Consider the following 15,000-nt stretch of genomic DNA (forward strand, 5'->3'; position numbering starts at 1 on the left):
ATGCGCTTAAAGGTTCTCGAAAAAATTGTTTTAAAGAAGCTAAAATCACACCTATTGTCTCACAATTTAAATGAAATATAATATCAGTCTGCTTATAGAGAATATCACAGTTCTGAAACTGCTTTACTGAAAATAACCAATGATTTATTACTGTCTTGTGATAGAGAAGAAGTCTCCATACTTACTTTACTTTGCCTGTCAGCAGATTTCGACACAATGGGTCACACCATTCTAAATAAGTCTTTTCGAGAATTTTGGAATCAGTGACACCGTCCTTCAATGATTTAAGTCATATCTAAGTCATAGAACACAATCTGTCTTGATTGATGGCAAGCGGTCAATTGATTTACCATTGAACTTCCCACAAGGCTCGGTCCTAGGTCCAGTGCCCTATACTCTGTATACTATGCTCCTTGGGTGCGTCATTGAGCCCCATGGAGTGAATTCTCACATGTATGTCGATGATACGCAGCTGTATAAATCTGTCGTCCAGTCTAGCATGCATGTGGCTTCACTTCATGTGGAACAGTGTTGCGCGTCCATAGGGCATTGGATGCAGAGACATAGACTAAAACTTAATGGAGAAAAACCTGAAATTTTAATATGTGGTACACCCTCTAATGTCAGGAAGACTGGTATACACAGTATGTCTATTTTAACAGCCACGTCTCCCTGACAGATAGAGCAAAATATCTTGGTTTTGTACTGGACGACTCTTTAAGTCTGGAACACCAGATTAACCAGATGGTGACGACCGTGAATTATGAATTAAACAGATTGCAAAGAATGAAACGGTTTCTCCCATCCGACCAGCTGAAAGTGGTTGTCTGTGCTGTTATTCTTTCACGCCTCGACTATTGTATTTCTCGGTTGGTAGGCTTTCCTGACAAGAAAGTTGACAAACTCCAAAAGGTACAGAACAGGGCGGCCAGAATAGTTCTGGGTATTAGTCGATAACTAAGCTCAGAACACTACACTGGCTGCCCGTTCGAGCCAGAATCGAATACAAAATTGCCCTTTTTTTTCTTTCAACGCACTAAGTTCCCGACCTCCGAGCTACATTTAAGAACTTGTGGTCCCCTACTCCCCTATTCGCCAGCTTAGGTCATCGGATATCTAGCTACAAAAAGTCCCCCCCCCACCCCCCCAAAAAAAAAACGGCTTACTAATTTCGGCGATAAATATTTCTATAAAGCAGGACCTACCATTTGGAACTCGCTTCCTTTGTCAGTAAGGCTCACGGTCAGCGTAGAAAATTTAAAGAAAAAAATGACTTGAGTTTACCTCCTTGATGTGGAAAAATTGTTTTGACGATAAAATAAATAAATGACCGATTTTTTTTTTGTTAAAAAGAAAGGAAAAGGAATGGTGAGCGCAAAACTTTACAGTTTTCGAAAGTTAGTATTGATTTTCTTCCTGGGCATAAGACATAACAATTAAGGTGGTTATTTGGCTTTTTGATTCTATCCAAAATTGCAAATGGATTGTGACCATAGTTAGCCTCCTGCACGTTTATAGGTGTATCAAATTTTTTATTAGTGTCGCCAGGCTAAGCAAAAAGAGGTACCGTAATCGTAACGTTCGCTACCTTTCAAAAAAGTTTTAAAAAACTCCCAGTAGGGAATCAGTTGTACTATAACATCATTGCGGGACCCCCCCCCCTCCCCGGAATAAAAGGAGATTCATACGGTAATGGATACGTACTGTGTACACGTGATGCTTATATAGTTGGCATAATATTATTATAACTCACCATTGACTTCTGTTATATGAATTACTTCTTTAAATTTAGAAGGAAACCAATTGAGATATACTTTCTGAAGCGATTGAGCATCTAAATATGGATCTGTGAGTAATGTAGTCTGAAAAACATAAAAGAGAAAAGAATATCATTCTGTAGGAACCTAAAGCCAAAAATTGTGTATGGAAGTATGAGGTTGACATTTGGAACAAGTCTTAATTATAGTTATTGTCCATTGTCTAAAAAAAAACATACTTATACATCTAACTAATTTGTCATTTTTGTTGTATTATTTCATTTTTTAAAGATATTTAAACGCTATGTAGTCAGCTATGGGTATAACAAAAAAAAGTAATATTACAATACAGGCACAAGCCAGGAGATTGATACTACAAAGAAATTAGAAGCAAGCCATAAATTAGTCATAAAATGTGATACAGGAATAATAGAAGAACAGATTACCGAGTAAAATCATTGAAAAATCTATATTTTAAAAAGCATTTCAATAATTCTAATCACGTTTACAGACAGAACCAGCGTGTACATGCTGCATAAACTTTCGAATATAATAATGGTTCACTGAACACCCCCCCCCCCCTTCCCTCCCTCCCCATTAAAAAGCGATGGCCAGTATTAACGAATACATACACAAGCCAACCCTTAATCATTTCAGTTCTACACAAACAAAATGCATTTCTTTCCCGTTATCCACATAAGAAAACATTTACATACTTCAATATAAAATTAATCTGTTAAGACGATTGGATACTTGTAAGATGTCTTAAACTTAAAGCTGAAACAGTGTCAGTGTAAATTAATATAGCTGAGAATATTAACTTACCTCATTTTGATAAAAATATGACTTTATTCGTGGGTAACTTCTTTTGGTTCCTCTGACGGCAAAGATTTTAATTTCGGGAGGTGGGAGCAAAGGAGCAAATCTCCCATTGGTAACTTCCGTATACAAGTTTATCAAAACATTGTTGATGTTAGGATGAGGACTGGCTACCCAAAGTAAGGAAAAAGGCCTTGAATCTGGGAAATTACGGATATGTAAAAACAAATTGAAACCTAGCACAATTGAAGCAATTCGACATTAAGTAATAATATTATGCGTTGTAAGACAGTTCCATACAGAAAAGGGGAAGATACAATTATCTAATTAATAAAAGCTCATGTCTGTAATGTTTTAACTGAAGTTGCAATGAGCGTTTCAAGTTAAACATTACACAGCAAATAGACATAAGAACGTGTTATTTTATCATTTTTTCCGTATAGATAGTTCGAAGATGACGTCACTCAGGTCTTTGTTATTGTTTTTTGCCATCCGCGTTTATGAGTAATGCTCACTGAACTGTATTAATCCGACTATAAACGTCCATGGATACACACAGTTTTGTGTGTTGGTCCGTTATACTTCCGGATGGCAATGTTATGAGCTTCTTAGCCAAGCGCATACTATCTATATACGTCATGTTACTGAAGAAATAGAAATATTCATAAAAGAAGTCGAGATATGGAATTGGCAAGAATTAATTTTTGTACAATACAACTGTGCTTGAAATCAAATTTTGGAGAATCTTGATTTTTAAGGATAGCTGCACGGGCAATATATTCTCTTGATAGGGACTCTATCTTTTGTCATAACAAGTGGAATTTAATGCGAAAAAAGAATTAACTATACTACAATGCAATATAAAATAGAATGTTCCCAAGATGGTGGAAGGGTTTCGCCAGTTGACCCAAGCACTAGGCTGTCTGATTCCATCTTGGTTATAATAACAGATTCTTCTTCTTCTAGGTTCCATGCCTGGTCCAGGCTTCGGATACTGCATGAATTATCTCTCTCCATTCCTCCCTGTCTCTTGCTTTTTCAAACAGCTCTTGGATTGTTAGGTTGGTGAAGCCCTTCAGTTGGTCTATGAGTGTTTTTCTTTGTCTCCCCCGGGCGCGTTTACCAGGTATTTTTCCACAACTTGCCAGGTATTCATTCTTATCTTTCCTTACTATGTGTCCGAAAAAGGATAGTTGTCGATCCACTATTAAGGGCATTAGTTTCCTTTGTTGGTATGTTTGTTTTAGCACTTCTTCGTTCGTTTTGTGTGCGGTATACGATATTCTCTGCATCCTTCTCAAGCACCACATTTCAAAAGCTTCAATGTTCTTTTGTGTTTCTGCATTTGTAGTCCAGCTTTCGCATCCGTAAAACAAGATTGGCCACACGTAGCACTTCAAGACTCGGAATCTAATCCCGAACGACATCTGTTTGTTTTTCAAAATGTTTCCCAGGTCCATGAAGGCCTGTTTGGCTTGAGTTATTCTTGCTCGTATGTCTCGGTTACATCTTCCATCTGTTGTCACTATTGAACCTAGGTATTTAAAACTTTCTACGTTGGTAAGCTGCTCGCCGTGAATCGTTATATTGCAGGTGTTGTTGTTTTCGGGGTTTTTCTGTATTACCATGCATTCTGTTTTGGTGATATTCACTTCCATTCCCTTGGCTTCACTATCTACTACCACTTTGTCAACAATCTTTTGAAGTTGGATTTCTGATGTTGCAATGAGTACCGTATCGTCTGCGTATCTTATATTATTTATGTTGTGACCTCCTACTTTTATTCCCTCCATATTATTTATGCCCCTCATGATTGTTTCCTGGTATAGATTAAACAGATCTGGTGAGGCAACACACCCTTGACGGACTCCTTTCTTAATAGGAATGGAATTTCCTGTAGAGTTTCCGATTTTGATAGATGCCTGCTGGGTGTAGTATAATGTTTGCATGAGTCTGAGGTCTTTCTCATCAGCGCCAATGGAGTGCAGTTGTTTTAGTATTTCTTCGTGGCGTACTCTATCAAAAGCTTTTTTGTAGTCGACAAAACAGAGGTATAGTGGGGTCTGAACCTGTATAGCTCTTTCACTTAAAACACGGAGGAGGTATATTGCGTTCCTTGTCCCTCTGTCAGGTTGGAATCCATATTGTTCTTCTGCGATTTCGGGGTTAATCTTATTCCTTAGCCTGTTGATAATTATACGCAACAGTATTTTGTTGATGTGACTTATTAAACTTATAGTTCTAAAATTTTCGCATCTGACTGCACCTGCTTTCTTTGGTATTGCTATGAAAATAGAGTTACAGAGATCTTCTGGAATTTTCCCAGTATTGTATATATTGTTGAATAATATGTGAAGTTCATCAATTGCTAGATCTCCTAGGCTTTTTAATACCTCTACAGATATTTCATCAGGGCCTGTTGCTTTACCATCCTTCATTCGTTCCATGGCATGTTCAATTTCACTTTTGGTGATGTTTGGTCCGCTTAATGGTTCTTTGAATTTCAGTGGTGGTTCATTTCTATTTGGATCATTGTACAGTTCGCCTATGTATTCTACCCATCGGCTTTCTATATGTTGTTCTTCAAATAGCAGTTCCCCTTGTTTGTTTTGGATACAACTTCCTGCTGCTTTGCTTTTCCTTTTCCCTGATAGTTCTTTTATTCTTTGGTGAGCTTGTTGGGGGTTGGGTTTGTATTCTCTTTCGATTTCGCAGCATTTCCAGTCTAGATAGTTCTCGTGTGCCTCGATGCATTTGGATTTAATGTGGTTGTTCAATGTTTGGTATTCTGCAGACCCTCTGTTGCATTTTCGTCTTTCTTCAAATAGGTTTAGAATTTCATTTGTCATCCATTCCTTTTTGCTGTTTGTTTGAGCTATTGGTAAATGCTTTTCTGTAGTTGCTTTGACACACTTTTGGAATATATCAAATTGTTTTTCACATTTTTCGTTATCAGGTTCACTTTGGCTTTGTATCATGAGTGCATTTTCAAATTCTTCTCTCATTTTTGTTTGTATGCCATTGTCTTTGCATAACCTGTAATCCCTCTTTATTCTACCAGCTGTTCTCTGAATAGCTTTAAACTTTATCCTTACTGTACAAACAACTGGGACATGGTCACTGTCTACATCGGCGCCTGGGTAGGTTTTGCAATTTAATATGCCATTTCTGAATCTTGATGATACTGCTATAAAGTCTATCTGGTTCCTTGCTCTGTCCCCTGGTGATTGCCATGTCCAGGTTCTTCTTGGGTGTTGTTGAAACCAGGTGTTTGAAATCATTAATTTATTTGTTCTACACCAATCTGCCCAGATGTTTCCTCGTTCATTTCTGTCTCCGAGTCCATGTGGTCCGATTATGTCACCATCTCTGCCTCTGCCAATCTTAGCATTTAGGTCCCCCATTACCATAAGGACTTCTTGTGATTTACACATTCGTTTTGCTTTGTCTAGTGAATGGTAAAACTCTGTCATATCTGCATCTGTCGCCTCTTCTGTTGGTGCATAAACTTGAATAATATTGGTGTCAACTACAGGTCCTCTTAGCTTAACCAGCAAAACTCTGTCTGAGATTGCTACGTGCCCTTTGTAAAATTTGGTTGATTTTTGGTCTAAGATCATCCCTACTCCTTTTTGGAAAGAGGTTCCACCACTCCATATGATCTTATATGTCATGTTGTTTTCTTGTTTTGACATGGTTCCCTGCTCTTTCCATCTCATCTCTGCCAGGCCAAGAATATTTATTTGGAGCCGTTTCATTTCTTTTAGAATGTTGTTTAGTTTTCCTTTTTGGGCACAGGTCCTGACATTCCATGTCCCAATTTTGGTTTTGTCACATTTGTTAAATTTATTTGCCTAGTAACTGGCTGACGGTTCGGTGTGACCTGACGAACATCACGCTCCCAACCGAGCGAGGCAGCAGTCTTCCGTGAAAACATGCTCCCCTTTACGCTGTCACCGTTTAACTTTTTGGACTTATTCATGCAGTTAACTCGGCAAAGTTACAAGAATGGTTTGCCATTGCCTATTCTTGTCGCCCTCTGCAGTTGGCCAGCTTGACCTGTTACCGTTCGACACCACGAGGAGGTTGCAGTAGGGCTTGATGATGATCTATCTTTGCAGACTTGGCATCATCCATTTGTCGAACAATAACAGATTAAGATATTATAAATGCAGCAATAGCAGCAGCATCTTCTATAGTCCGTTCCAAGTACCGTGCGCGCGGAATATCCCGAATTCCTCCAAAGTTACGAAATGTTATGTCGTGATTTTTGCATGCGGGCTTATAATTTATAGTGACATTTCAAATTTTGAATACCAAACAGTTTTCTCACATTGCCGAATTCCTTTGATCTGTTCATCGTTTGCAATAAAGTATGACTCAAACTTTAAAATGATTACAGTAATGGTGCGTTGATTCTCTTTCCGTGGGGAAAATTTTGCATTCAGTGGTGTAGCTCAACAAATAATATTGGGTTGTTTGAAATAGTGTGCCAATAGATATCATTTAAATAGTACTTAACGGTGTTGAAAAAAAAACTCATAGCGTTTATAATATATCTCTTCCCTGGTGGACAACAGACATGTAACATATGGGACGACACAAGCAGCCTGTTGGGTGCCTATACATTTATTAGACAAAAAAGTGATGTAAAAAAATTAAAAACAGGGGGGTCCTCCGAATCTTTACGCCTGTCTTCGAAAGGACAAGGAGAAATGCCTTTCACACGATTTCCCACCAACTGTAGAGCAAGACAGCCCACTGGTCACCCATCGAGGGTATATGTTCGCCATTCTTGAATTATGTTCACTTGAGAGGGGGCTTTGAATGTCATAATGTGAAATGTTACTGAATCTAAACTTCTTTAACACCAGATTCCATATAGTTTTCAAATACAATAGGTGCTAATCAAAATGACATACTTATTAATTTGTCCTCTCCACTCCTGGTTCCTGGTAGTGGGCAATATATTAATAATATCGCTATTCGCCTCATGCCATGAAAAAGAATTCCGCGCTTCGCCTCTCTGAAGAAATACTTCAAAATGTTCGTCATTGTGACAAATTTGCATGTTTAATCCATGTTGTTATCGGATTTTTAATGAATGTAAATATCTTAACAAACAGCTACGCCTCTGGCTTTTAACTATTAACACTCTCCTTACCTGACAATTTCAGGATTTCTCCCAAAAATTCACACCCAACTAACACAAAAATATATTTTTTATCACTCAAACACAATAGCAGTAAGTTCTTGCGATAACTAATTTCTTTAGCAAATCAAGCTCTACAACACACTGATCATTTTCTTTAAATTTTATGATGCACAAGAGAAATTTGAATAAGAAAAATGTTGATTGTATCGTAACGAATGTGACGATTTTCCTATGGTTGGTAAGGAGAGGGTTAAAATTATAAAACATTGTTTATGTCAAGTGTGTACAAAGTGTACAATTTGCAGTGTCATTTTGAACCCAGGTTGGCAATGTTAGTGAGTAGTACACATGAATCTCGTGAAAAGTAAACACCTGGTCAAGCCTGTTGGGAGTTCAGTGACCGTAATCACAACATAATTCAATGTGTATAATACTGTTATTGTAAACTAATAATTTGTTCACTCAGACCCTTCGTTTTTTATATACCGTAAAAAAGAACAAATCTTAAAGTATGGTGCTGTAACCGGTGAAAATAATCGGCTTAATGCCACTAACAATTTTTGTGTTCGAACCAATTTTCAATAAAATCCATCAGCAGGTTGTGAAGATATCCACGTTAAGGCGTGCGCACGGCTTGTGGAACGGACTATAGTGGCGTGACACACTACTACGTTTTGATGATCTAACCAGGCCGTAAACTCATGGCCGCAATCGTGTACGGTTGCGAACCCGCCCGCAAGCTTCGTCACAAACAACGTTCAAATAGATGCTTTGCGGTTTCGGGCTCTTGACCACAACGGGTACATGTTGGACAGGTGGCAAGTCCCCACTGATGTAGGAAGTGTACCGTGAGGCAGGTTCTCGATAGAAGTCGGTTCGCTAGCAGGCCTGGCAACATCTCCCCCAGTTTTGAGGAGTCGATGTCCCCCCCCCCCCCCTTGAGGAATTGAATTCGTCTAAACTGATTTACATCTCACAGATGAAGCTCTGTTCGAAGTCAAGGAAGCTACGTACAAGGGTTGCCGGGACATTTCGACTCGAAAAGGGACACCGTCCATTATGCGCTTGAGAGGGGTATCCCAATTCCCTTTCTTTTTTTTACCTCATTAAGCCAGTTATTTGTAATCGTCTTTCGCTGGACATCAGGGGGGGGGGGGTAGATTGCTGCCATTTCCTCGGCATTGTTGCTAGCGTTCCCGACACTATATGCATTGATTTGCGAAGTTTTACATCGACATTCTCAAAGTTCTTGATTTTGAGCCCACTACCCCGCGGTTAAATAGCATAGTGCCATAGAGAAAGCCCTCAGAAGCGCTTGGTTAGCACTCAGAAGACTGTTACGTTTCTCTATCTTCCGGATAACGTCTTCGAGATGGAACCGATAGGCAAGGCTGCAGTCCATCGTAAACCCCAGATACTTCGGATTTGGCTCATATGGGAGAACCTGGTCCCCGACTAGGACGTTCAGTTTACGGGTGTGTCATCCACTGCATAGATGGAATGATGTGCCCACGGTTTTTGAAGTGTTTATCTTCAGGTGACACTTGTCAAAGTAGGATTTTTGACTGTAACGTCCTCACTGAGTACGCTCTATAGACGGGTCCACATCTTACTTTGAGTAACAAGTGCCCAGTCGTCCGCGTATGCCAGTATCAAAAAGGAGGTGTTCGGTATGTTGCTAATGTAGACATTAAACAACATTGGTACCAGAACAGATCACCGAGGGACTCTATTCCTCATTTTTCTGACTTTGTTCGTGGTTCTCCTACGGCGACGACGTGGAATTCAAGAGAATTCCTTAAGAGCTTCAAGGCCTTTCTGTACCTTAGGATTTTGCAAGTTTGATCATTAACCCTTCGCACCAGACGTAAACCGCTGATATGTTGATAAATACAGCACTAGTTTGCTGTTTCCTTTCGAACCCTGCTTCAATATGCTCTGAAGGAGTAATGACCTGCTCCCGGTGCATCTCCCTACCCTGAAATCCGCCTGATTGGGTGGCAAGGCAGCGTTTAGGACCATCGGTTCAATAGCACACGCTCCAGAAGTTTGTACAGGTAGCTCAGAAGTGATATAGGTCTGTAACTACATGGCATCTATCTTGGCTTGCTTCCACACTTGTGGAAGTTTTCCTTTTTCAAGAACATCAGACATTGCCTCTGCCAGCAAGGCTAGGACCCTGGGGCCCAGATGCATCACTAAATCGGACTGTTGTACTTACCCAATCTCCATTTTAGGTAGATCTCATAAACCACTCCAATGGTATCATTATTATCTCCAAGCTCCATTTCATAGTTATGTAGAAGAATATCATTTGAAGAATCATATTTTTCTATTACATTCGCTGAGATTCTTAGATATTCATAATATCGAGGCTCCGAAAAGAGATCGATAACGTATTCATACGATTCGTCATTCCTCATGTTGACAACTGAGAAAATAAAATGAAAAAGTTAGATGTCAGTAAATTAACAGCTTAATAAGAGCATAAAACATAAAAATGGATTAGAGTGCCAAACAGGGTGTCAGATATGAATGCAGAGTAGTGGACTGCAGGTTCTTAAGTCAGTGTCAGTGCACGTCGGTCCCAAGTTACATTCCACGAAAATATAATAACGTGTAGACTATTGTTGGAAAATAAATACAATGGAATTGGAAATAAATACAAAATATAAGGGATGAGGCAGAAACAACAGTAGTACTTTTAGCAGTAGCAGGAATAGTAATAGTAATAGTAGTAACAGTAGTAGTAGTGGTAGTAGTAGTAGTAGTAGTAGTAGTAGTAGTAGTAGTAGTAGTAGTAGTAGTAGTAGTAGTAGTAGTAGTAGTAGTAGTAGTAGTAGTAGTAGTAGTAGTTGACAACAGTAATAGCAAAACAAACAGACCTATCCCCAATCATCACTCATTAACCACACAAGGAAGACATCAAAATGTTAAAAAAACTAACTACCGTCAGATTCTTCAGGGGCATGTAGAAACTAGGGATATATTCAACAAACCGCCTCTAAGCGCCTACAGACGGGATCGAACATTGAGGAACACACTTGTTAGGAGTCGCTTGATGATATATATATATATATATATATATATATATATATATATATATATATATATATATATATATATATATGTGTGTGTGTGTGTGTGTGTCTGTGTGTGTGGCCGGTAACCAACGTAAGACGTAGCCTTGTGGACGTTGCAGATGCAGGACATGCCCACACTTATTCGTGGAAAATTCCATCAAATTCCCGGATAAGGTGTGGGCCATCCGACCCGCATTCACCTCCACGGATCGTAATCTAATTTACGCTATAATCTGCAAACGTTGCCACAAGACATACGTTGGAGAAACTGGCAAGAGATTAAGAGAAAGGTTTGGACAACATCAGACTCTTTTGAAAACGATGAAGACAAACCTGTCGCCCACCACTTCAATGAGTCCAGTCATCGAGGATTGCACGACATCCAAATCGCAGTCCTTCAGTTCTGTCACACTATTAAACTTCTTCTTCAAGTACCAAGTCTGTGCCAGACATCGGTGATCATGGCACACCATTCATCCCTCTGATCAGATAACCTCAGAAAACTAATATTGCTCTTCTCTTTCTTTGTCACCCAGCTGTTCAAACTATTCAAATATGTTTTTCTTGGTCTACCTTTACTCTTTTTACCTTCTATCTTTCCTGTGAGATCAAGATGTTCAATAAATTTATGTCGATTGAAGTGCCCTAAAAATTTCATTTGTCTTTTTCGTATTGTACGAATTAATAACCTTTTAGTTTCAGCTTGCTCTAATACTTTTTCATTAGTGTTCTTCTCTGTCCATGAGATTCTTAACATCCTTCTAAGAAACCACATTTCTGCTGCCTCCAGTTTCTTTCTAATGTCTTCTGTAATTGTCCAGTTTTCGCATCCTTATAATAATACTGACCATACATAGGCCTCCAAAACCCTCATTTTATTAAATCTATCTTTAGCTATTGCAATTCTTCGTTTTATTTCTGTGCTACATCTGCCATCTGAAGTTATTAAACAACATTGGAAATACAGGGAGGCAGAACTGATACTTAAACTGCCCCCCCCCCCCCCCGATTCCCCCGGCCATCCATCATCTTTTCCTTAAATTATATACTAGTATCATTGCTACTACTACCACCACCACCACCACCCCTACTACTACTACTACTACTACTACTACTACTACTACTACTACTACTACTACTACTACTACTACGACGACGACGACGACGACGAAGTTTTTGTATATTAAATTGAAGCTTACATTCAATTTCACATTGGTATTCATTCCACGAAAATGTATTCCAGAGTCGGCATTGTGTGTCCACACGTACACTAAATCTCCGTGGAAAGTCGCCACTTTAACATGTTCTGCCCGGTATGCTCCAGTTTGGTTATTGCCCAGTTGAATGTCACCCACTCTCTTCTTTATAGTTTTATTCCATTTGGGAGGTTTTCCTTGGGGCCATGAATAGCGTCATTATTGGAGCTGTCCCGTGCTCCCAGACGCAGATAACATAAAACTACTACTTGATTTTAGTATTTTGATTTGTATGGTCACGGCGAGGGTGTCTGGTGTCATTTTCTTGTTTGCATTTTTGTATTGTGTGGGTCCTTCCCAAATTGTGGCGGTACTGTTCCTGAAAGCATATAAACTGCTGGTAAGGGTGTTGGTTTTAGTGTCCCTGTCATTATACGGTGTATGAGTTATTTAAAATCCTGAGAAAGTTAGGATGGATTTGAAATAGATTACTTTTTAAATCTCTCCTAATTTTCTCAGGGTTTTAAATAACTCATAAATACGGCAGATATTTTAAGTTCGCGGTCTTGATTTTGACCAAACAGGATAGCAATACTCAGCTGAGTAATAGCAAAACGCTAATGTTATTGTTCCTAGAGTTTTTGTGTAGGCACTCCATTTGATGTTAGCGGTTTTCCCCAAGATATACTGGGAAAGCGTTATTTTCCAGTACCGCTCTATTCCAGAAAATATTAAGCTTCCAGTTTTCTTTGTGGTTGTTTAGATGGGGAGCAATCACTTGAGTTTAGCCTAGCTTTACATTTAGTGATCTTGTGTAGTCCTATATAAGCTAATTGAGAGATGCAGAGAGTCTTACTTCAATGGTTTTGAAGTCTCCGGACTGGGTTGACAGAGACAAGTCATATGCACCCAGAACCCTCCTTATACTGTGGTATCTAATCTGACCATTTGATTAGATGTTAGAGTTGGAGCCAGAACAGATTCTTGTGGTCAGCCATTCGTCTCAAAGCGCCATCTGCTTTTTCTCCCGTGTATTTCCGCAAAAAATCTATCTTCTGTTGGTCAAGAGAGATTCTATAACTTTTACAACTTTCATGGTATGTGTTGTTTTTGCAACTTTGAGGATGGAGCTTTCTATGGTTGACTGTATCATATGCCGCTTTCCTGTAATTGAGCCTTTTGCCGGGCATTGCCTTCGTGGGTTATATTACAGGTCTTACAATAACACCAACTAGTCTATGTTGTGATCAGAGGATTAGATTACCAGCAGTTTTTTTCAAAGCTAAGTAGGTGCTTAGACGATACTAATATCAAAGCTGGGTTATACCCTCATTTCCATCTTGAGCTAAACAAGGATGGTTTGTTATTAGCATTATGCGTCAGATTAGACTTGAGGTGTCCAATCTTCTACTGTGTCACCCTTGCTTTGTTTTTACTATAGCGCCAGGTGATGCTATGACTATTTAAGTCCCCTATTATGACTAAAGGTTTCTGGTTTTGCAAATATATATCGGGCCATGTGAACGGGAATCGGTGGTGGCTTGTATATAGTGCGATGATGTTCAGGTGTATACTTTCCACCCTCAGGATTTCTATTCTGTGCAGGGACAAGTCCTGTTCAAGGTAGTGGACTTGTCTCGTGCGTATGTGGCAGATCCGTGGACTGGATTGCCGCGGTGAATAATTAGGTGCATCCTGGTCAAGAGTATTCTTTTTGTGTGTCTCTTGAAGACAAAGTATTTCAGTCTTGAAGTCAGCAAGGATTTCTATTTTAAATGTTGAGATTTCTTCTGCATTGAAAAACAAGATCTTGGATCCTCCCATAGCAGAGACCGTGGGGTTATCCTTTTACCACCTCTACCACTGCCCGAAGTCCGATACTGTGGAATTAAGTTTCGGTCTCAGTTTGTAACATTTTGATAGATTATTGATTTATCTTTAAAGGGGCGAGGTGGACAGGGAGGGGGGGGGGGGATGTTCTGAGATCATGTTTTATGTCCAATATCTCGACATTGAGATTCAATGTTTTTGATCGGAGCAATTTTTTTTCTTACACTCTACTAACATAGCCAATGTGCTTATATTTTTTAACGATTTTAAAGATGGCAATGTTAATCCATGTAAGCAACAAATGCATGAGAGAAAAGAAAAACACGAAAACAAATTTAAAAAACAGCTATATCAACTGCATGAATTGATCTTTGACATCAATTTATTGTATCGGTTTAGGTATAATTTTGTTTGTCCTGACATTCTTCCTACATGAAAATGGTGAAAGTCATTAAATTAGTGTTTTGAAAGAAAAGGAGAGAAACATCAGCCTTCTATTTTTCGCTTTATGACCCCATTCAACTACGTCGTTACTGTGTCACCCATTGTTTTCGCTCTATTCATTGGCTTTTCCTTGCCTTCCTGTACAAACGATGTCTGTCATTTCCCTATAGAGGAAACGAAAATGACGTCACTCAGCTCTCTGTTTTTGTTTTTAGACAGCCATTATTTATGATTTGTTCTCAATAAAGTATATCAATCAGACTATAAACCTTCGCGGTTACACGTCGTGTTGTGTGTTGGTACGTAAATTGGGCTGTTTTGTAATGATACGTGAAAAATACTTATCATATTCCGATGAAATTTGAAACATAAATTTATGAATTGTGAATATATAACCTTATTCACGTCAAAATGTTTGCTTTTGATAGTTTTAGAAATGTTTCACTCAAAAGGGCAAACATCTGCTTTGAACGGTTTTTTAGTAACCGCACGAGTTTTGCCGCTCGACATAATCTAAAATGACTTCTTTACTAATTGTGTGCCAAATTGCAGACATTTTATTGATCATTAATTTTTTTAAATAGCATATACAAAACGGCCTTGTCCTATATTTTGTCACAAATTTGGGCTCTTCACGTGCGAAATCGAGGCCCAAGGATTTGCGTTAGATTGTCATTGCTAATAAAAGTAAAGAATAGAAATTTGTTTTCAACATA

The 15,000-nt window shown here is 38.9% G+C and overlaps 2 protein-coding genes across 3 annotated transcripts in view; both read right to left on the reverse strand.

Annotated features, from left to right (window-relative positions):
* LOC144973588 (zinc metalloproteinase nas-6-like) overlaps window positions 1–15,000 on the reverse strand; it is a 699,617-nt gene that overhangs the window by 205,067 nt on the left and 479,550 nt on the right. The gene's annotated exons all lie outside the window — the stretch shown is intronic.
* Window positions 1–15,000, reverse strand: part of LOC144973580 (uncharacterized) — a 149,821-nt gene that overhangs the window by 124,163 nt on the left and 10,658 nt on the right. For both annotated transcript variants that reach the window (XR_013645582.1, XM_078916205.1), the window contains 3 exons: window positions 9,953–10,162; window positions 2,583–2,776; window positions 1,754–1,862 (listed from right to left, as the gene is read on the reverse strand). Coding sequence is in view for 1 of the 2 variants with exons in the window: in XM_078916205.1 (XP_078772331.1) it covers window positions 1,754–1,862; window positions 2,583–2,776; window positions 9,953–10,162 (513 nt within the window). In the remaining variant the exon portion in view is untranslated. The remainder of the gene's footprint in view (window positions 1–1,753; window positions 1,863–2,582; window positions 2,777–9,952; window positions 10,163–15,000) is intronic.

This window comes from Berghia stephanieae, chromosome 5 (genome assembly GCF_034508935.2).
Source record: "Berghia stephanieae isolate SIO BIC M18660-M18661 chromosome 5, UCSD_Bste_1.3, whole genome shotgun sequence".
Lineage (NCBI taxonomy): Eukaryota > Metazoa > Mollusca > Gastropoda > Nudibranchia > Aeolidiidae > Berghia > Berghia stephanieae.